The following is a 25,004-nucleotide window of genomic DNA, read 5'->3' as shown; positions in this document are numbered from 1 at the left end:
ATAGGTCTTTAGCCTGATATTGGTCAATTCACTTGATGATGATAGATGATTATTCTGATAATTTGTCCTGTTAAAGGTAATAAATCTCCCAAATAACTAATGCCTTTTGTTTCTAGGCTGATTCAAACCTCAACACATTGTTAAAACCAACCACAGCTGATTTGATAGATCTGAATGTAGATATTTTATTACCTGAATAATATCCAAATAATATATTTCCTTTTATTTCCCTTTCTATGCACAATTAGAACACCTGAGTAACAACATACAGTGTCTAGTACCAGACAATACAATGTTTATGAGCACTTAGTTGCTGTCATTAATGTTTGGACTTCCATCGTTGACCTTTCCTGCGACCTTGTTTTGCTTGATACCGAAACGGACAATATCGGTCTAATGCTTTTGAGAATTCTTCAGCTTTTCCATTCCGTACTCTGATCGCAAGGCAGTCAGTATCTACAAATAGCCATTGTACAGTGTTTCTGTATACATCTGGAAACTGTTGACGTTGTCTAATATATATTTACTTGTGACTAGTTTAGCAACTGGATGGAGAAGAGGGTTATAGTTAATATAGTTTAATTACCTGATAATAGTTTATTAACCTGGTAATAGTTTATCAACCTGGTAATAGTTGATTAACCTGATAATAGTTTATTAACCTGATAATAATTTATTAACCTGATAATTGTTAATTAACCTGATAATAGTTTATTAACCTGATAATAGTTGATTAACCTGATAACAGTTGATTAACCTTATAATAGTTAATTAGTGAACTGATTATTATCAGGTTAATTGAGTAATTAATTTGAAATAATTAATAGATTCAGATTGATTAATTGATTTGATTTATGTATCAATGTGTTCATCAACTGACTTGGAATTTAAGAGACCAGCTTTTCAATTATGTTTGCTACAAGGAAATTTTGTGCCTCAACAACTAATCAATTAATGGCTTGACAAGAATCTTTAAAAACTGTGTGACAGTATTGAATCGGACTCAGGCAAGCAAATGAGCTATTCTTAAATCGCCTAAGGAGTTCTTGAATTCTAAAAAATGAACTTACACAAGACTTTAGTAGATTTTATCAGAAAGTATTGGTATTTTCTATCATTTAAGAAAGTATTTGATGCTTGAGCTGATCTGACTGCCAGGATGCTTCAAGATTAAAATTGACCAAACTTGATTATTGTTAAAACACTCAGATGAACCAAAAGCGCGATTATCACATCTATAGTAGCAAAGATATTGACAGAATAGAGACACGTAACGCAGTAACGTGTCTCTATTCTATCCGATATCAACTATCAACTACTGATTTGATTTTGTACATATTTTTCTTCTGAGTCTTTCAACCGTGATCAAATTTTGTCGATTTTAATTTTGAAACATTCCGGCAGTCATCACCTCGCACAACAAAAACAATCACAAATGGTCGAAAAACATCGATACTCATTAATAAAACTTACTAATATTTTGTGCAAACTCATCTTCAAGAGAAATGCACGACCAAACAACTATAAACTATCCATCACAGGACAGGTTAGGTAAAATATTTATATATCTTTATTGGCAATTGTTTATTTAAAATGAAAATGTTTTCCAATTATGCCATACAGCAAGAATACAACAAAAAATGAAAAAAAGGCAACAATTAGCAACTAAAATCGAATAAATGGTTTGAAAAATAGTGTTTGAAATATCTTTCTCTGCTAAGACAACGGATATTAAGTGAAAGATTGTTAAAGGTTGACTTGCAACAGAATTCACATTACAGTTATTTGATATCAAAAGATTCACCATGTCTTACTCTGCTGTGTTGTAGGTGCAAAATATGTGGAAATGTGATTACAAGCTCTTAAATACTCAAAAACGAACAGTCAATCGCCGCCCTCACGAAACCGCCGTAGATCGGAATCAGTTTATTTCTCTGACGTAGTCATTACATTTGGTTATTGTTTTGTCACGTGATGTTCTCACGTAAATTGTAAGGCCAATAAAAAGCTCAATATAAAACGTGTCGTAGCAATAGTTTATGACAAACACTTCTGGTTTTACCGAAGACCCCATATCAAATACAGATGCTCGCTACTTTACAGTTTTGTTTTGGCATTGTCTAATCATCTGGTCGTATTCTGATCATGTGACCCATACTTCACGAATAATTTTTGCAGCACTTTTTGGTTATCACAGGTGACCAACAGACTCATCATGTTTATCAGACAATGATATGTACTCCTCCGAGCTAAGGTTAAATAATTAAACGAATTTTCACGGTAGGTTATAAGATATCACTGCTGAAAGTGACAGCATTACTATGACGATGAAATAGATGCGTAAGAACAATAGACATGGTTTTATTGAATCCGTGAATTATATTTGTGAAAATATTTCGACGAATGAAAGGTTGTGTGAAAGTGTAAACATAAGCCATATTGTACAACTATGTCCCATTTGAGCCGTTTTGGAAAAAGATTCTAATCTACGGGGTCTCGTGATGGCCGCGATTAACTGTTCGTTTTTGAGCTTTTAAGAGCTTGTGATCACATTTCCACATATTTTGCACCTACAACACAGCAGAGTAAGACATGGTGAGTCGTTTGATATCAAATAACTGTAATGTGAATTCTGTTGCAAGTCAACCTTTAAAGCAGCAAGCGATGATACTTTCAAAATAGTTATTAGATGTTGTATGCAATTTGTTTATATCACATAAGTTGAAATGAGCTGAAAACATGTAACTGCCACGTATAAGGGCAATAAGCATTCTTTTAGTTCATCCCTTAATCATAAATTTGGAGTTATCCTCTACCTGCTGATTTCAGCTAGAAGAGGCTGGCTAGGTAATTATCTATTATTACTCCCTGTAAATAAATCTAATCAATTACCAAAAGAGTTTGTAGTAAAGTAAACTTCTTAGTTATCATAATCTAAAAACATTAAATTAGCTTTCAGGATCTCAGGCTATTGTTCTTGCATGTATCGCCCATTCATGCGCTTTTTTATTATCAATGGAATCTACCCAACTTGCTTATCGTAAAACCAACCAAGACAGCAACTCTCATATATTTTCTGAAATCGTAAAGGGTAGTTAATGGGAAAGAAAACCTCCTACGGCAACCCTCTAGCCTCCCTCTATGTGTAGGAATTACAAAGCACTTTCATCGTAGAAATGAGGTAATGTGGTTATGTACAAAATCATTGCAGTGCTTTGTACATGCATCTGGTAGACGACACAAACAAAGAGTATTACAGAAAGCTTTCTCTTGCATGACACACTCAGTGGCGGGTACCACACATTCCATGTAGTAACAGTAACTAGCATTTTTAGCAAGCATAGATAACAACATGCTCTTTTATCAAGTTCTGTTTATCTATGTGATTTTCATTATATTCTTGTAACTTTTAGATTATAACAAGGTGAATGCCCGTCATTTCCTGGGTAATCAACAAGGCTTTGCACAGAAAATTTATTTGTACTTAACATATACAATATTGACCATTCTAACTTTAAACTCAATGGCGTGAGAAAAGTGTTTTTGCGCAATTTAAATAAATTTAGAGAACAAATAATTAATGACTGCATGGAAGTGTGTGTATAAAAAAGTTTACTGTTGCAGCAGAAGCTCATTGTATTCAATAGATGATACTATTCTAAAAGTAGTATTTTTAAAATACTATTTGAAAAATTCTTAACTTAAATTAAAATTTTAAATTTAAACGTCTAGATACGCTTTTAATTTAAAAAGAAATTAAAAACATATCTAGTCGATACAAACATAAAAATGAGGCATCAGACTTTCTTATTCAACAGAATTCTTGTTAATTAATATTAAAATGTACATATTTAGCTTTAATCGCAATAAGGATACCGTAGACAAGCTAAACGTGATACGATTGGCTAAGCATTGTGGTTAGGTGCACGTGGTTGCATATTTGCAATTGCAATCGTGGTGAGTTCAATTTTAGTATAGTGGGCATTTTTAATTGCTAGATATGAATTGTTATAGCTGGACGTATCCACAACAGAAAACTAAAGACAAACGAAAGACAAGCTATGAGATTTACATAGAATGAGTTTACGAGAAAGGATATGAAAAAATATTGATCTACAAATTATGTCAACTTCGGGTTATGGTTAATGAGTACATAACTCCAATTTTAATGTTCTCTTGGTTTCTTACAAGGTTATAAGACCCTCAATAAATTTTTAAGCTAATAAAGTACATACTTTCTATTGAGTTTTTTCCACAGACCTAAAGTTTTGTTTTTAAGCCCTCTCACAGCTAAATGGGTTAGGCAGTTTAGGCCTGTCTTCTATCGATACAGAGATGTTTATATAGAGTCATATAACCTTTGGTAATTATTATATATCAGTTTCTTATTAATAAAATTGTAAATAATGCACCAAAATATAAGGCAACTTGCTAAGGGTATAAATTTCGTTTTACTTTGACAAGATAAATTTACAAATACTGTGCCTTGGGTGTGTCCTATACACCAAGGAGATTCAACGCTATATTTTCTATAAATGTACCGCTAATTCTCTATAATTCTCAGCCATCAGGCGTACCCTACAAATACTGCCTCTAGTTCTTTATAATATCTATAAATATTGCCATAAACTTACCTCTAATTCTCTATAATATCAACAAATATTGCCTTAACTTACCTCTAGGTTTCTATAATATCTATAAATATTGCCATAAACTTACCTCCAGTCTCAAATGACCTCTCAGCCATCAGACGTACCCTACAAATACTGCCTCTAGTTCTTTATAATATCTATAAATATTGCCATAAACTTATCTCCAATCTTAAATGATCTCTCAGCCATCAAGCGTACTGCTAATTCTCTATAATATCCACAAATATTGCCTTAATTTACCTCTAGTTCTGTATAATATCTATAAATATTGCCATAAACGTACCTCTAATCTCAAATGACCTCTCCCACTGTGTGACTATCTCTAACTTTATATCTTTATTTTCCTTCAACTCTTCGCTGAAGCAAAAGTCATGAACTTTCACCTGCAACTTCTTAAACACAGCAACCTAGAATATTCCAGAACATTCGTTGATATAAGGTAGATTACAACTAAACACTGAATACCCTAGGACTCTTAAATTTCGCTAGTATTTAGTTTCGTGAGTAGCTCACAGAGTAAAATTTTGCAGCAACTGAATTTCGCAGCTCTGATGAGTGCGAAAATATAGTGATGTGAAAATAAATGCAGTGGAACAAACGTAATTAGATTCCTCAGGTTCAGTTCACCGATAAAAAAAATTTCAATTTGCGACTAGTTTGTAATTGTGAACCGCAGGTAGAATGGTGTGGGCAAGGTCGATAATGCAATTTGATCGCTTGCTGCCATTTGTTTCTTGGACTATCAACAAGCCCGTTTTCACTGGGGCGGCTGGCCGGCTGAGCCGCCCCAACTTTTTGGGAATTTTTTTACGGTAAATACAGTCCAACTCGGATAACTCGCCCTCAGATAAAATGTAACATTTCATCTCAAACACAAGGTTAACTCAAACGGCTTTGTTTGGTCAGTTCCAACGCAATGATAAATTGCTTCAGATAACTCGACCTCAACATCATTTATTCGAGAAGTTATTTGCCCAACGGCCATGGACACGGTTTTTATCGCTGTAGAATATCACTTCATTCCAAGCCATAAAGACAAACATCAACTTTTAGTAGTTTTTAGGCATCATTATTATCATCACCAGAGGCAAAATATTTTTGTTAACAACTTTTATAAAGGTTTGCTAAAGATTAAGTTTTATCAAACACCCGCTTGGCCATGTCCCATCAAAAGCGTAAAAGCCTCCGAATGAACTTAAAATAAAATCCGCAAAATTGATCTTTGTTAAAACGCTCAAAAGAAAAATATGTCTTTTTTCTGAGCATTTTAACTGCGGTCAAGTTTTGCCTATTTTAATTTAAAAACGTCTCGTCAGTCACATCACTTAAAACAAAACAAATCTCAAAAAATTACAAGTTATTGAAGAGGTGTCAGTGGTGAATCCAAACCTTTCCAGAGCCATGCTGCTTGTGTAGTACTGTGAGTGTCAGTGTGTCTTATTTTCTTTCAACACACGGTGCTCACTGCATTGATTGATGTCCCCAACAAACGATAACGCTACTGATGCGTGTGCATTGACATCAAATTCCTATCATTATAAATCATTCTTAATGGGAAAATAATCATAATTAATTGCAAAATAATAATGTAATAAATTTTGACAGTCAAATTATTTTGTTGGTGTATATTTTAACGTTGCTATAGTGGTCGTTAAAAACGTTAAAATAAATGTCGTCATAAAATTCCATTCTACAGTATCAATGAACAAAGCTATTTAGTTTCGCTTTTTCGCTCGTTTGTTATGATAGTTTAGTTTTGCACATGAAACTTTCACGATTTGATTTTGATTTGATTTGATTTTTATTGCGTAATAATAACATGACAATATGAGTAAAAAAATACACAGAGTAGCAATAGGACATGCCAGATAGCCAGAGGCTAGAGTCAAGGCAGCCCCAGCAAGCAGTAGGAAAAGAAACAGAATCAGCGATAAGCGCACACTCCGGAGCACCAGAGTCAGGAAGGACAGTCCCAGGACGCCCACAGGCGCTCTACCAACTTCGCCTTCAGCTGACCCGGAGCAGAGCCCGCACAATCACTCAAAAATTTATTATATAATTTCATTGCACTAAAAATATCGATCTCTGTCCCTTAGAAGACAAACACTTTTTCAACTTTAATTGATTTTTACTTTTTAAACGGGTATCTTGACAATGATCTATCATAAGATCTTGCAACTCTTCCATGGGGAAAGAATTTGTTAAAAACATTAGCAGGCGATACTGGAATAAAATTTCAATTGGCATTATTTTTAAAATTTTAAAATTTTTGGAAACTGTTTGATTTGGTTTAAAATTGAGTATTATTCTGATTGCCTTTTTTTGCATGATTAAAAGTTTGTTTAAATCAGTTTTGTTGCCGTGGCCCCAAAACTCGATTCCATAAATTAAAAGAGAATAGAAAAAACTGTAGTACAAATTGATCATGGTTGATTTGTCTAGGTAGGGGCGAATGAAACGAAATATTAGTAATATGTAATTAAGTTTTTTGATGAGACTTTGGATGTGTTTTTTAAAAGTCAAGTTGTTGTCTAGCGTGATACCTAAAAATTGAGTCGAATCTTTGATTTGTAGTTGAGAATTGTTTAAAGAAAGGCTTAGATTATAATTTTGAGTGTTTTTAGACGGATTTTTGAAAACTACTTGAAATGTTTTACTGTTGTTTAAAATGAGTCTGTTTGATAGGCACCATTCATTAATAATATTTAATTCCTCTTGGAGTTTAGAATTATCTGTTGAAAATATATTGGTGTCATCTGCGAATAAAATACAATCCAAAGCAGGTGCAGCATTTACTAAGTCATTTATAAAAATTAAAAATAAGAGGGGTCCTAAAATTGATCCTTGTGGGACACCAATCGTAATTGCCCTCATTTGCGAACAATCAGTATCTGTTTTGGTAAATTGAAATCTATTTTGGAGATAACTTTGAATAAGAGAGGAAGACTTTACACTAAAATTGTAGTAAAAAAGTTTGTCAATTAAAATTTTGTGATTAATCGTATCGAATGCCTTTGAAAAATCCAAAATTACGCCCTGAGTTATATTACTTTGATCTAAATTAGTATATAAAAATTCCATTAGACTGTTTATTGCTGTAGTGGTGCTTTTACCTTTTCTAAAACCAAATTGTTTAGGCGACAAGATGTTATTGGTTTCTAAAAAATCCCGTATTTGCAAAGACAAACATTTCTCTAAAATTTTTGATAAAGCAGGAAGAATGGAAATGGGCCGGTAATTAGATGGATCTGTTCTATTTCCTTTTTTAAATAATAGGATCCTTTTTTAAAACGATAGGATGACACCGCGAAAACGCGAAAGTTAGATGCCGCGAATACATAAGTGTCCTAGGGTATTTAGCTTGCTGTGGAATTTCCTGTGAATATAAAATATCTGAGCTGTGATATGATCTATCATTGAGGACTGCTGAAGTTATCTCTGCTCACTCTGTCAACAATAAGTGATCAACGCTGTAAGTTTGCTGTAGAGTAAAGGGAGACATCGAGAATAAACTTAACAGAAACTTATTAATAATTACTACAGCAAATATTATTTATCAAGTATTATTTCGAGAATAAACTTGTTAATGTGCGTGTGGGCGTGTGCGTCTGTGCGTCTGTGCGTCTGTCTGACTGTGCGTCTGTGCGTCTGTGTGTCTGTGTGTCTGTCTGTCTGTGCGTCTGTATGTCTGATGTTTCAATACACATAGTTTAAAGATGAAGCTTAAGAAATAACAAAAAATACAAATATAAAGCAAAAACGACTGTCCGACAGTTCGAGACTAGCAACAGGACAACCCCTGGTCATGACCCCAAAGAAAAACACCAGTCTGGAAAGAAGATAAGTAACCTTAACCTATTCTAGCACTTTAGTTAGTTATAATATTAGATATATATATTATAAATAATAATATAATATGTAATCAATATATATGAGCTCAATCAAAAAATTCAATGTTCCCAGGAATATCTTTATTTAAACTTTGAAAAGTTGGCAAGCAGCTGCAGTGGCTAGAAAAAGTAGGCACTCTTCTACGCCTCACCTTGACCTTTAGTAAATCTTAAGTTTTAGCAGCCATTCCTTGCTGACTGCTCTTTCACTGCCTTCATTGACTGCCTCTGTGCCCCATTACTGGGTCAGAGTAGAGAATAATGATGCTGTTAGTACATGGTAGAGTAGGCTCTGTTTTGGTGTTAACCCGCCATTATGTCCTATACTTTCAGTTAAATAATGATATAATAATTTAAATCAATCAATATATTCTAATGTTTATTGCTCTAGTTACTTATATTATTGAAGTTTAATTAGTAAGGATACAGAGAAAAGATAACTCTAACCTCTTCATGAAATTCTTCCTGTTTGCTTATTTTCTCCCAGAAGGATTTGTTAAAATGCTGGTAAAGCAGCCAGTCACCTAGATTGTGGTCTTTATCTAATAGTTTCCTTTTTTCATCACTGGTTAGCACCGTCCCGCTCTTTTTCACTGCCTCATTTGCATAAGTGTAGAATATATCTAAAAATTTGGATTAACAGATGCACAACAGAACAACAAATTTGGAATACTAGATGCTATAGCAGAATATAAACTACATCATTGCTGATTTCTGTTTGTTCTTTTCACACCTATCCAGGTTTGTTTAAAGGTTGACTTGCAATAAAATTCACATTGCAGTTATTTGGTATCAAACGATTCACCATGTCTTACTCTGTTGTGTTGTAGGTGCCAAAGATGTGCAAATGTGATTAAAAGCTCTTAAAAGCTAAAAACGAAAAGCGACTGTAGATTAGAATCTCTCTATTTCGATGACGTAGCCATGAAATTTGGTTATTGTCTTGTCACGTGATGTTCTCACATGAATTGAAAGGCCAATAAAAAGCTCAATATATAACTTATCGTAGCACTAGTTTATGACAAACACTTCGGGTTTTACGGAAGACCCCATATCAAATGTAGATGCTCTCTACTTTACAGTTTTGTTTTGGTTTGGTCTAATCGGCAAGTCGTAATCTGATCATGTGACGTAATACTTCGCAAATAATTTCTGCAGCACTTTTCAATTATCACAAGTGACACACAGGCTCGTCATGATTATCAGACAATGATATATACTCCTTCAAACTAAGGCTAAAGAATTAAACGAACTTTTACGGTCAGTTATAGGATATCACTACTAAAAGTGACAGCATTACGATGACGATAAAACAGACGCGTAAGAACAATAGACATAGTTTTATTGAATGCGTGAAGTATATTTGTGAGAATATTTCGACGAATAAGGTTGCATGAAAGTGTAAAAAGAAACCATCTCTCACAACTACATCACATTTGTGCCGTTTTGGAAAGAGAATCCAAACTACGGCGGTCTCATGTGGCTGCGATTTTCTGTTCATTTTTGAGCTTTTAAGAGCTTCTAATCACCTGTCCACATATTTTGCACCTTTAACACAACAGAGTAAGACATGATGAATCGTTTTATATCAAATAACTGTAATGTGAATTTTGTTGCAAGTCAACATTTAACGAATTCTTTTTAGAAAATTGATTAAGTTTTGGCAAATGATCTGCAACTGGCAGAAAAATCTATTTCGGCCGTCACTTATGTAATCACAATAAAGATCACAAGCTATGCATATGCCATTATTATTTTAAATAGCGCAAATAAATATTGATCTATGTAGAGAGGAGACGAGTCTTGCTTAGATTGAAAAACTTGTGTTTATTAATGATGAAATTTTAAACTGACTGATTTGACAGTTCAACTCTGTGGAGAGCTCTAGCAAACAAAGAGCGAGCAATTTTCATGTATAAAGGCTTTGGGACTTCCCAATGATGCATCAATTACTGTAAAACCTCTAATTGAATGCCATGGTGCTCTATTTATCAACCCTTCTGCAGTGGCGGTCAATTGGAAGCGGCGTTCAAACAGAGGCTGGCTGTGTATTTTTCAAATGGCTTGTCAGATTTTTAGAAAGATAAATTTAGCTTTTATTCGGGCGAAGTGAATGTCACTTATATTTTGCCCTCTTTTTCCAGTGGAGCGATATTAAACCTTTTGGATGCAATAAATCTGTTAACTGACTTCTAGCTTGTTAAAGATCTCTTAATAAATATGCATGGAGAAACCGAGAAATATTTCTACCAGTTGATATCTATTGCTTGCAATTGACACGCTATGATATTATAGCCTGTATCCTTCTTCGCAATCTGTTGGCATTTTCAACTTTTCATCCTATCTTTGAAAACATTTTAATTTTATATCTATATAACAACAGGAGTATCTGTTCTAATCAGTTTAATATCTGATTCGTGACACATTGTGTCACTACGATATTAATCTGATTTTTGGAACTAGACGATGCGCAAAAGCTTGCTTCGGCTTTGTCACGGGTTGTCCTAGTATTGCAGTACGTCCAGATACGGTCCATGGCTTGAGTCAGATTTGCTAGTATTGAGATATTTTTGAGCAGCATGGTTGGCAAGGAGTCCTGCTCCAAGATGTACTGTCTACCAAGTCTTTAACCAATAATATTCATGCTGGTTATTTATTCATCATCTGCTAAAAAAATAGCGGTCAAAAAATGTGTCTGTTTTAGGGGTTTTTTAATTTTTTGTTTATATTTTTATCAGTTGTTAAAAGAATTATTATAAAATTAATTTCATATTTTTCACTAAAGGAAAGATAAATCAATAATTTTATTCTTATCATCAAATAAAAAAGGAAATTGCCCTTTAATCCCAGCAAAACGTAGCAATACCAACAGAAGAAATTCATCAATTAGTACCCACTAGAAGAAAATTGACCATTTAATACAACAGGAAGAAAGGTTAGCAGTAACCTACCAGCCATTGACCAGTTCATGAGCCGTTTCAGTAGAACTAGGGATTCATCAAAATATTCTGTTATCATGACCAGCAGGAAGTGACTGTCTATGAAGTGTATATATTCATCTACCTCCTTTCTTATAGAACTTTTGTAGACATCAAAGCCTGCAATGGAGCATAACGGTTGCTATGACACCAATCCTTCCAATTACCTTCTTAACAATATCTTTCACTTGTACTCAATAACCAATTACCATTATATTCCAAAACAACCTGTCGTTTAGACTATATTTGGTCATATCATTCTATATTTAGCCGCTTCAGGCTATTACTATCTCAGGCTACCTAGTCTTACCAAAGACCACCTGCCTAGTCATGTCAAGCTTTATATGACATTGAAGGATGAATATAGCCATGTGATGTAACCATATCAGTCACTTCACATTAGGATACATATATCCTAAGCCTTGATTTTCATCTCTTTATAATATAATCACAAAATAACACATTATTAAATAAGATATCAACACAAGTACAACATAATATAAATATTGTAAAATTCAAGGCGAGACAGTTAAGCGTAACAGAATAAGATCTATTCAAATATAATTTAAAAGACTTTCATAAAATATGTTATCATACATAAACTATGCATGCAAAGAGATGGAATGTATTCACAGGTGTAACAAATCATGGTGTAACTCGATGTCATCAAGTTTAACCTGACTGATATTATATATTGGTGTCAGGGTGGTCTAGCAGCAGCTTCATTGATTGTCAACCATGGAGTTGGTGGTTTGAGTCCTGCTTTGTCAATCTGACAAAAAGCTCTCAGCAAACTTTCAACCCTAAATTGTTGGGTTTTTTGGATCTAGACCATAACTTGGAGGCCTGTATACCACACTGACAACATAAATATCCACGTGTTGCACGTGTTGCAAAGGTATCTCTGTAAGGTTAATCTGACAGTTCCAGAAGTGGTAGATACTAGAGGTGGAGCGAGAAAGGTTTTTTAAGTTCGAGACGAGACTTGAGACACTGTCTCGTAAAAATTCTAGACTTGAGATACGAGACAGTAAAATAATGAACATTTGGTGATGATTTCACTACGCAAGGATGAGCGCACTTGATATATGAGATTGATAAACCTCTTTTTAAATTGAATTTTTTTCTAGTGTAAACATTTTAAATACAACATTTTAATAGCAATATGCATGTATTTTTTGTAAACAAAAGTGACACAAACTGCTCTAAAATAGCGAAGTTATACATTTTTAAGAATTTTGAGCTTGATTGATAACAATTATTATAAACGTATTGCTTTGTACATGCATAATTTTACCATCTATTGAACAGGTCTTACTTTATATATGGAGTTGTTGTTACCGCGAGAAGACTGCAGTTACGTTTTAACAGCCGTGCGCGGGCGCTTTAGTTCTATTTCATGTCTCGAGTTTTGCAATTGTTAGGTCGAGACGAGATTGAGACGAGATACTCAAGATGTCTCGTTTCACCTTTAGTAGATACTGATAACTGGGTCACCTCTTCTCTACCATACTGTTCGATCCAAGCATGCATCGCTAAGATGCAAGTCATTGTCGATTTCCGACAGACAGCAAGCCATATATTGTTGTATGTTAAAATACTTTTTATTCAATGTTATAAAAGTACATGTTATCACTATACTACTATACCTTACCTTGTTACTACTTCATAAACTCACCCAGCCATTGGAGAAAGTTGTTGTGCACTTGTCTTTGCATGCCAGTTATGTGGTCTCTTTCCATATAAAACAGCACATCTTCTTCAAGCACCTGTCGAGGGTTGACACCCCTGTAGTAGATAGCAATAGTAATAGTAATAGTTGCAACTAACTATGCAGAGTTTTGTTATGTAAAACTGATCAGCCAATTTCATAGAGCTAACTTGTATAATTCATAGAGCTAATTAGGCTATTTCATAGAGCTTTTCAGCCTATTTGGTAGAACTAACCAGCCTACTTCATAGAGTTAATCAGTTTATTTAATAGAGCTAAGAAGTCCATTTCATGAAACTATTTAGCTTATTTGATGAAACTAATCAGCCTATTTCATAGAGATAATCAATTTATTTAATGGAGCTAATCAATATGTTTCATAGAGCTAATCATCTACATGTATTTTAAGAAGGATCTTATGAATCAATTTCTTAATATTATTGCAGCATCCCATAGATGTGCTGTTTTCATAGATGTAGCACCATTAGCAAAATACAGTAGACACTTGTACAATGTAAATATTTCATTACTGGAACATTTACACTATAGGGATTTTACATTATACTAACTGTACAACCCGGCGTTGCCCGGAAAATCAGAAAGTCTTTGGACAGAAAATTTATTTGTATCTAACATATAACAACATTTGTGATTCTAACTTTTAAACTTCATATCATGAGAAAAATGCTTCGTGCAGGTCAAATAAATTAAAAACAATAAAATGGCTATGAAAAGAATTATATGTAAAAGTGAAATAGTTAGCAAATAATAGCTAAATTGAGTCTGTTTTGCTACGATTACAATAAGAGATGATTCAGTAATGATACAATTAATACTAACTGAGAAAAACAAAATAAAAATCCTGAGTATGTTGAATTAATAATAAAAATTATTGCATAGAAGCAATGATATACAGCCCCCCAAAGATAGGCGACGGCTATCATATGGGGGGGTTTAATGATCCTGCTCTGTTAGAACTGTGCTAGCCTGGGTATTAATAAAAGTACCATAAAAGTGCTGTCTTCATAGATGTAGCGATATTAACAAAATAAATCAAGATTAAATCATGAAAAAACTTATAGATTATTTTAAGAAAAGTATAACAAGGTTGAGCCATAAAATACTTACTAAAAACTTTACCGAAGGGCTGTTCGTAGAGTATTTTAGATAGTTTCACAAAATGTAGCAAAATTTTTCTTGATTTTGAAAAATACAAAATTAAATGCAAGTTTTTAAAATAAAATGTTGGTAAGTTTTCACTAAGCCTAAACGTATTAAAACTGAAACCTAATTGGTTTGCAACAAAGATGAATAAAGCTAATAGGTCCTGAAAACTATTAACCGTTGAAAAATACAATAATAATAACAATAATCATGATAAAGATAGTAATAATAATAACAACATTAATAGTAATAGCAATAATAATAATAATAAATGTTTTACAATAATATATAGCAACATTCTTAAAATCTTTTGAACATTCTAGTTGTAGATCCTGTAAGCTTTTTGTGCCTATAGCTATTAATATGTTTAGTCATAAACATTTCAAATGATTTTATTTTGCTGCTATCATTAAAAAGAAATACTGTATGTGGTTGTATCTTTTCACTTCAAGTTTGCAATATTTGAAAATATTGTCTAGATATAAAGGTTTACATTTGCTTAAGAAATCATTCATAAAAGTCCCGTGCTTGCAGAATTTTGACATTTTTGTTCAGCATTAGTATAATAGACAGCTAGAAATTTGTGCTTTTTTAAGGAGTCTAGCAAAAAGTATTTTACATATGTAGCTCCTTTTTTCCTAAAATTTAGTAGTCGTAGCCTAAATTCTTTTAATGGCTATGATTACACCACAATGGCTCAATCTATAATACAAACAATAAAATAAGGTTTGAAGTTTGCCATCACTGAGAAAACGTTCTTATGAAATAAAGAGTTATCTCACATCGGTCCAAAATGGGAACGACTCCAATGTTAATAATTTTTCTAAAGTATGGCAAATGGAAATCTCTGAAAGCCTGAAAGCCGAGAGCCTTAGAACACTGTAAATGTTATGTGTATTCAGGAGTAACTTATCACCCCAAAATCAATTTACTGTGTAAAATAGGTTATTTACTTGTCACACTAAACAAACATACCGGTAGGCTTTCATGAAGTCAACGAAGGAGATGAACCACTTTACAGGATCTCTTATAGACGTGATGTAAACAGTGTTATTTGGAAAGTGTTTCTGGTAGAACCTATGGCTATATCTAGCATGCTGCTCCATTAGATTTGGATGCTCGCTGTCAGGGCCAATTCTCCAACTTTTCCCAGGAGACATTTCTCTTGTGTTCACCAGACTGCCTATATATAACATAACAAATAAACGTTCCACAAAATTATGACATTTAATAATATGATATGCAGCATCAGGAATTGTCTTGACTTGATTGTACAAATAATTTTTTTAATTAAAAATGAGAAGTTAATTGTAGTATAAAAACTAATTTAAAAAAAGGTTTTGCGTTAATTAATCAAATTAATTTTTCAACTGCAAAAATAATTACTGTCGCACTGTATACAGTTCTTTTCAGGTTTTTCTTTTCATTGAGAGGACAACTCTTTTCTTAGAGGTTTCCTCATAACAAATTTTCATTTTCCAATTGTCATTACCTTCAACTACTGTTAGCTTGTGAGAGTTTTCTCTTGCAAATACAGCAAGAGAGAAAACAATGCATTTAAGGCTAGCTATGGGACTCTAATTATTATAATCTACTTTGAGAATTTGCACTGACTTAATGTTTTACGTTATATGGAACTTTTTACATAATACGAAACAAAAACTTTACATAAATTCTTTACGTTAATTAAAGTTTATGTTATAGAAAAGCCTCTGCTGTATTTGCTGTAACTCTTACAGTTCAACACAATTAGGGAAAGACGCAGCACTGTAATGCAAACTTTAGTGAAACTAAACTTGCATAGTTGTCCCCACACTGAGTCTAAGAGTGTTGGTGGTAAAATGATTTGCTTCAACACTAAGAAGTACTGAAGCGACAGGTGACAACAAGTCTTAAAAGTTTGTTATTGAAAAATCTGATAATAAATATTATAGTAAAAGAGTACTGGTGCTTGTTTCCATATTCGTACTAGGGAATGCTCAGCGTTGCACAGCTAATACAAAATGTTTTTGCATAGAAAAAATATTTTTAATCAACATATACAACATTTACCATTATAAATTTTAAATCCAGCTATTTTTTATATCTCTGAGTGTCCGGCCATTTCATAATTTAAATATTTGAAAGCTCAAGGCTTAGTTTAAATAGATTATCGAAAAAAATTTGTAGTTTTTATGCTACACATTTGCTCAAGACTTAAAATAGCTTATAAACAGTGACAGGTATGTAGTTGCCTCTGGCTAAATTTTTTAAACGATGAATTTGACTAAATTAAGCTATAGGAACTTAAGCTAATGTTTTAATCTTTACTGTAATAAAGGACGCGCCTGCCTGAAGCTAATCAAGAGCGTTAGGAAAAAAGATTGCACTTTCCAGGTATTGAACCCATTCATCTGGACACAAGGATGTAAAGCTAAACACCCTACCACTAAACCATGGAGTCAACCTGCCGTGTTAGAGAATAAATGTGCACACAATTGTTACACGTCTTGATCTCTCACGAAGCACAGGACTGTAAGCATGCATATTTTAAACAAACGCTATCAGCAGGACATACGAACGACATACAAACACTTGATTTTATAGATATAGATTGAAGGCAACATTGCTTGACTTCATCTATTCAACTGTACACTTGCACAAGTTATTTTATTAATGATATAAAACAAATAGGGTACAACCGTATAATTGTATATGTAACACATCTCAACCTTTGACTGACTCTACTACCGATTCTCCACTTCTAAAATTGGGGTTTTCTTGTATACGATAAAGCCATCAGATGCGTGTTTTATTAGCAGAAGCCTGCCGATACGGCTGATTTGGCAGATATTAAAGACTCCATAAATATGAGTCATTTAGTGGGCATAAATTAAAAAACTGGAAATTAAATTAAAACACTGAAAGGTTTTAGCAACTAAAATCTTGGAGAGTAGCTATAATGATTTGTCAAACAAAAATGAGTGTTAGATACATGAATATATAGAAAAGAGTTGGGCACTATACCATATACATGTACATGTATTAGCTCAAACTCTAAAGTAGTTTATATAACACAACACCTGGTAAATATATATATTGTCATAAGATTGAGAAAGAACTCAAAATTCAATTTTCAAGGAAGACAAATACAAATCTTTTGAATTTTGATTCTCAAGAATTGCTGTGTTCCGCAACATATTTTAGTTTTTTTGAGTTGGCTTCCAAAGCACTGCTGTTAGTTTGATGCAATTGCATTTTTGATAAGATTCTTTTCAAAAATCATAAATATTAAATCACACAAACGTTTAGTAGCTTTTATCGAAAGGTATGGATATTTTTTAGCATTTGCTACTGTTTTTTATGTTTGAGGTGATCTGGCTGCCAGGATATTTCAAGATTAAAATTGACAAAACTTGCATGCAGTTCAGACGTTCAGAAGAAAAATACGTGCGACGTGATTTCATTAGTTGTTGTTGTCGCAATAGTTGATAGTGGAATGTTGCGTTCCAGTTGCAGCACGAGGTGACTCTATTCTGTCCATCTCTTTGCAGCTATAGACATCATAATTACACTTTCAAGTTTTAGCAATTTTAATTTCGAAACATCCTGGCAGTCAGATCAACTCAAACATCGAAAATAATCACAAATAATAAGAAAATACCAACACTCTCTAATGAAATTCACTAAAGTTCTGTGTAGGTTAATTTATAAGAATTCTTCTAATTCTTTTAAATTGGTGTGGGCAGCATGACAGAAAATAATTAAGAAGCACCCGCTTCGACCGACTTACGACCCCGATCTTACAGCGATAACCCTGTTTCAATCAATAGTTTAAAATTGCGAAAGAATGGATGTTGTAAGCATTTAGAAACCAGCCAATTTCTGGAATTCAAAAGAGACCATTGAAGATTTTTATTTATTGAGTTTTCTCCCCAGAAAGGGAGGTGGGCCGTACCTGGAGGTACTGCAATACCAGGACAACCCGTGACAAAGCCGAAGCAAGCTTCTGCGCTTCGTCTAGTTCCAAAAATCAGATTAATATCGTAGTGACACAATGTGCCACGAATCAGATATTAAACTGATTAGAACAGATACTACACTTTGATCTTAGCCAATAGGCCGAGAAGCGATAACCAAAGTCTCGGCTTGACCTTTGAGTCATTACTCAAGGTCATTTACAGAAGCAGTGTGGGTCTTGTTAACCATCTACACAACCAGTGAAATAGTAAGTACTATGCTGTAAGCTGTAAAATATGTGTTATGGGGAAACAACCCACGGAATGTTCCAGAAGAGAAAGCATGACAAGGTACCATATTAAGCAGACATGAGTAAGCATTAAGGTGGGTGGGAATCTACGACTGAACGCGGGGATGATTAATCAACCAGTATTGACAAAGCGTGTGCTACGGTTCAGCTGTTTCATATCAGTAGTTGTAGCAGCTGAATGTGGTTCTTTGTTAAGCAATTAAGCTTCAGGGTTGGACATTACTTCCCGTTGTTGTGCGGACTCAAACATCCGATCTCGGGCTATCCACACAAACATTAAGATCTTACATGCGATGCCCGATGTGAATAATTTTGAATTCATCAATATAAAATGACATCAAATTATCTTTAGGATGTCAATTTTTTGATCTTATCATACATAAAAAATGGTAATGAAGAGAGCTAAATACAAATATTTGAAATTCAATTAAGATTTAATCTTCAATGTTGAACTTTTTAAAGAATGTTTAGCTGTTTTATTGCTTATTTTTATAATTTGTCTCGTTATTATAATATTTTACCTAGTCCCTAGGCAGTCAAGTTAGTTCAGTAGTTATAATATGATAATTAGTACCTTAACTGAAGAAATAGAAGATTGTCAGGTGTAATAACTAACTGCACAAGCATTCCAAAATGTAACAAGATGATTGATTGGTGCAGGTGCTAAAGTGTTGGTGTATTCTGTTTGAATTCGAGAGTTCAAATCTCATACGATGTAAAAGTTATTGCTAACATTGGACTTCAGCTTTCGACAGACATGGCTCTTATCATAGGAAGGACTATAGTATATTTAATAGAGATCAGGCTGTAAGAGATCATCAGATGTGGTAATAAGGTATAGAAAACAAGTTTACACATAATAATTCTAGAACACGGAAGTCGAATGATCGATGCAGATGGTAGCGTGTTTGGTGGCGAAGTCCGTTACATACGAAGTAATCTTTTTCGAACATCTAACCTTTGCTGTGAACAGAGGAATGGATTATTATCTGGCAGCTTTGCGCACCATGAGAGATCATTTTATGTAATAAGTATCTCTACAATTATTCCATGGTAGTAGTCGTAGTCCAATGGTGCAGTTGGTTGTGCGCTGGGCTGGGAAGTGTAATAGTTAGGTTCAATTCCCATGCTGTGTATTATTTTTTTGTAACGCCTTTAGATTTGCTTTCGACAGATGGGCAAGACTCTTATTATAGCAAAAATTAACATCCACCTTTTGAGAAACAGATTGAAGAAACAGGAAACGCGAGTCAATAATCCTTCATTTTTTGTGACGTCATTCTATCGTTGTTGGCCATCTTTATAGACAGCTTTTATCGTTAAAAAATCGAGGCTTCTGCAATGAACTTTTGAAAACGATGCTTTTGTTTGCGATTTTTTTGTTATAGAATCAAAACAACAGCAAAAAATACTATTAAATAAGAGAAAAACAATCATTTTCAACAAATATGGCGGCTTTTACGTGAATGAGCGCATGTGCTAACGGCTTGATGGCGTAAAAAACTCGATGGTTCCAAAATGACCGTCGAGACCAATCAGGAGAGAGGTTTTGGTGTACCACGATGATAAGCTTTGGGTTAGGAACAATGAAGCGCATTTAGTTGAGTAGATTGAGGTGAAGGATTTAAGGGGTAAGGAGAAGAAGCTATCTGATTTGGGTGTGAGATGAGCGAGTACAGAAAGGCAGCTGCTGCTGCTGAAAATCCTTTACTTCGTGTCTGAGTAAATTCCTCAAAGATCAAATATGATTTCCACTTAACTTACTGCAAGCAGCGGCTGTGCGTGTTTTTAAGAGCGTCGTTACACAAGCAGCTGCTGTGTAACGATGGCTATTGTTTGTTCATTGTTACACAAACAATAGCTATATGCTGGACATGTCCAAGTCCAGCAGGATAGCAACTACTAAAACTGGAGACATGCCAAGTTTGGATTTCATTCTCATTACCATCAACTGCCTTTATTGGCTGTGGAACCCTAACCTAATGTTTGCAACTAGGCTATGGCTGCTCTCTGTTCTACACCAAGTAGGGTGGAGGAGAGTCCTATCTATCAATATCTCTCCAACTGCCCCACTCCATCAAACCCTATTTTCCTTTTTTCTTCTCCCTCTTCCCTTTCTTCTCTCTCCTTTCTTTTCTCCAATTTTTTTTTCTTCACTCCAAGTTTTGTCAGGGGCAAGTAAATTTAAGGATCATGCTCGATGTAACCACTCAACCAATAAGATGATCTTGAAACTGAGCAAGGTACAACAATAGGTTTCATGGTGACTAACAGGTTGTAATAAAATAATTAAAATTAAGCCTAAGTTATGCGTCTTCGTGTTGTTCTGGTTGAGACATTTCTCTTTGTTTTTAAAAGAAATTGATTAGACAATCTGCTCACCTTTGTTTGTTGACATCATCATATTGAGACCATGTCGAAATCCGAAAGAGGAAAAGATATTTGAGAAAGTGGAACTTCCAGTTTTCTCAATCTTCACATAAACAAAATGTTCTTGTCTTTGTTGAGGATTGAGTTGATATGATTGAGAATGACTCTTGACCGATGAGTTTCTTTTTGACACTTCATTTATTGTTGGAGTTGTGTACTCTCTTTCAGAAGCCAACTACAGAAGAGCGAATCTTCAATAACGTGAAGAGAGGTTGAGATAGAAGATGTTGTTTAATATGATGACTAGGCTTTTTGAATCACTAGCACTCTATAGTAAGTAGTGATGTGCTCCTACTACACAAAGTTGAATGTAATGATATTACAAGGGTGAGCAATGGCAATAGCACTAGGCTAGTAATAACAGTTGGGCAAGCATAGTACTAGTACTAGTACTACAAGTACTACTAGTACTAGTACTGCTAGTACCAGTACTAGTAGTACTAGTACTAGTAGTAGTACTAGTACCTAGTAGTACTAGTACTACTAGTACCAGTACTCCTACTACTACTAGTACTAGTAGTACTGGTACTAGTATACTATATGGTAACAGTACATGTATGCCTATACATTTCAAGTTGCTTTCATATTTCTAATATCTACAGTATGTGTACTTGATGAATGAGATTTACATATATAGATATAAGATATATACTTTAGATATAAGTGTACATTATAAATATAAAATCTAGGCAACTCAAAGGAGACGAATCTAAATTTGCTGCAACTTTAAATCAGGATATTAGCTCTCATTTTAAAACTTTGTTACACTACATTCAATCAACTAAATTTTCAAACTTTTTTGAAAGCTTTTTAGCCTTATTGTCCTTTGGAATATTGCAGCTTTATTCAATTGTTCAAAACTTGTTGCCTTTACAGAAGGTTCTTTGCTTTTGTATCTGATTCGCAAGTTTCTCATTTAAGCAAAAGATGGCTATGGTATTGGGAAGGCTGAGAAATATATTGGTAAAGTGATAAAACTTTAAACTCAATGTTTTAAAAAGTTTTTAAAGTTTGACGCATTACAGAGAAATTTTAGCGTTTTAGTTATAAAACTTACTTTGCGAAAGTTTACCCAAACCCTATGGTTACATCATGAGCATTTCCTTGTCAAATAAAACATATTTTTGTACCCACCTTATATGCTGCTGTTCTTTGATGAAGCTGAACCAAGCAGTAAAGCATGATAGCGATGTAAGTCAGCAAAGACAGCCATCTGGCCGGGTGACGTGACAGTGTCGGACAAATCTTTTTCATTTTTTCTTTTATATAATATGTCCTGCAGATATTTATGCATCTGCGCTCACACTAATTTAATAGCGTTTGATGAGTTGGCTTTAAAGAATATGTACAAATTAGATCAGGCAGCAGCCAAATCCTACAAAGTAGGAATGCTATAATAGCACATAATGACCTAGTCTTTATTTTATTCTACTTCAACAAAGAACCACTGCACCTGATACCAGGCATCAACACCTTGCCAATTTACATTAAAGAACAGAGTTATGCAAAAAGAGTTTTTTTCCAGTACACACAATTTAATTTTACTATTTCCTATTTTCTATTATTTTCTGTCTCATAGTCTAATTTGCTCTCATCAGCATTGACTGATGATAATAATGTTTTTATCTAACTATATATTTTAATTTCTACAACTTTAAACATTAATCAACATTAAAACATTTAAAATGGTTATTAATCAATTGAAATAAATTTGTTAAAATAAATATTCCAATTGGTGGAATAATTTTGAATTTTTTTGTTTCTTAAATATTAGGTTAAACTCAAAAGACTTTGAGTGAACAATTTTTAAAGAAGCTAACAAGCCAAGTGTGCCAACTGCTGATAGGTTATTTTTTCTGAAATAAATATAAATTAAGATAAATATACTTTAATAAAATATTTATTTTATTAGAACTAAAAAGAAATTTTTGACAAGAATATTTATAGGAGTATTTGAAAGGTTTTTTCCGAGAGGCGATGCTATTATCATTTCTGTTTTTGTCCACAAAGCAAAATGCTTGCAGACGGGCCATTCAGCATGACATGTGAGATAAAAGCATTTGATGGAATGATCCTGGCATGTGCCAGCGATAATCTGTTTTTGACAGGCTGAGCAGGTACACTATGAATGTAAAATACATCGTTATCTTTTAGTATTATAAAATGTTTTGTTTCACAAATGCTTTGTTTGCCTTTATTCCAATATATTCTATGATGTTGCAGTTATTACACCATAAGATTCCTTTTCGTGGACAGGGATACAGCCTAAAATTCTGGATTATCATGTAATTTGTTTAAAGGGTTCAGACTCTTTTGAAGAAATTAGCAATATTTGCAGAGAATTGCAGGAATTATTGATTGTTCACTTTTTCCTATTTTAACTTTTTCATAAAACAGAGTCAAGCAAATGAGATTTGTTTATGAAGAAAATGTTGCAGGTGTTTTTGACAAATTACCAAAGTAATAACATTGTAGGGCTGTTTTTGGATTCTGAATTGTTCATTTTTCCCTTTTTAAACTTTTTCAGATGAATGAGCTTGCTTATGAAGAAAAACTAGCTTTGGAAAACAATAAAAAACCATTGATAAGATCTCACCAATGCCCAGATATTAAATGCATTGCAATTGCATTTAATACTTGCCTGGATATCTATGTAGTTGCAGCAGCAGTGCAGTGGTAAACATTTCACAGCCGTGCACTAAAGCAATTGCATTTCCAGCTTTTACTACTGTTCAGTATGCATTATACATGCAGTACAGCTATTTCCTAAAGTAGTATTAGTGCAGTATTGCCTACTGCATTATTATAGTAGTGCATATTGCAGTATTGCGTTAGTAGTAATATTGCCTAACGCTAGATGCAGTGAGAGAGCTGCTAGCATGCATTTTGCAATGCTACATGCAGTAGGAACTTTTTGGTTTTACTATACATGTATCCACAGCACCTTTTCACGAAAACCCATCACTGTATCAAGCATTGAGTTGGCATTGATGCAATTACAACACAAGTGCAAGATGTGATTGCTGCTCAAACTTGAGACCGAGTGGGCAGACAAATTAGTCACAATCAACATATTGCATACATTGGGAGGAGGATCTACTATGGGTTTGATATATAATGCTAATTAAATTAATATATTATTAGATATAAATTATAAATACTAATATATAAATAAATTAAAATATTATGTTAGTGAAGTAAGGAGACCCAAATTTCATATGAATGGTGATATGAATGACTTGAAGCACTGACTTTCCACTGTCCCACTGGCTTCAGACTCGCGAACCGGAGGATCCGAGATCAAATCTTCTGAGATACGGATTCCTTTTTCCAAGATTTTAATAGCTATAACTGAAACTACACACATGACCAATATACACACAGACTTTGAGATATTTGAGAACTTTGTACATATGTATATATGTACAAAGTTAAAATATATTGTTATATTTTATATATAAGTATATCTTATATATAAAATATAAGATATTATATTAAATATATAAGATTTATACTTATTATATGTATATATATCTTATATATAACTTATATATAAGTTAATATTAAAACAGTAATTGCTGCAGTTTAACGGAATAGTATACACAAATTATTATATAATTACTAAGGTATGAGATATGAGTGTGTTGTTACTGCTCTGAGATAGAGCAACTTTTGCCGGTTTATAATGAAGCGCTTTAGGAACAGACACATTTTGCACTATCCTGCGCTGGGGTTTGAACCACTTCCTTCTTGCGCAATAATCAGTAGTGATAACCACTACACTACAACTGCTCCCAGCTAGATGGACGGAATTTAGTATGCTTCATACACCGAGGCACAAATATTTCAATAGTTTTTGAATTAAAAAGTTTATGTAACTATACAGGGCATGTAAGATGAGGCTATGAGTTTGTCACAATCTACAAACAT

General features: G+C 33.6%; 1 protein-coding gene, 1 non-coding gene and 1 pseudogene across 2 annotated transcripts; 1 reads left to right on the top strand and 2 right to left on the bottom strand.

The window, feature by feature from the left end:
* Nucleotides 1–319: 319 nt before the first annotated feature.
* Nucleotides 320–21,141, bottom strand: LOC137397132 (galactose-3-O-sulfotransferase 3-like). The gene is made up of 7 exons (XM_068083419.1): nt 21,027–21,141; nt 15,371–15,578; nt 13,199–13,308; nt 11,494–11,640; nt 8,990–9,165; nt 4,953–5,059; nt 320–482 (listed from the first exon to the last, which is right to left on the bottom strand). The coding sequence occupies exons 1-7, from the start codon at nt 21,046–21,048 to the stop codon at nt 320–322; spliced, it is 933 nt and encodes a 310-aa protein (XP_067939520.1). The 5' UTR covers nt 21,049–21,141.
* LOC137397834 (U2 spliceosomal RNA) lies at nt 10,903–11,083 on the top strand (annotated as a pseudogene).
* Nucleotides 18,317–18,508, bottom strand: LOC137397832 (U2 spliceosomal RNA). The gene has a single exon (XR_010978880.1). It is a non-coding gene; the product is annotated as a U2 spliceosomal RNA (small nuclear RNA).
* Nucleotides 21,142–25,004: the final 3,863 nt, after the last annotated feature.

This window comes from Watersipora subatra, chromosome 5 (assembly GCF_963576615.1).
Source record: "Watersipora subatra chromosome 5, tzWatSuba1.1, whole genome shotgun sequence".
NCBI classification, from domain to species: Eukaryota; Metazoa; Bryozoa; class Gymnolaemata; order Cheilostomatida; family Watersiporidae; genus Watersipora; species Watersipora subatra.
The sequence above is the reverse complement of the archived record's forward strand: the minus strand, read 5'-3'. Positions and strand labels throughout refer to the sequence as shown.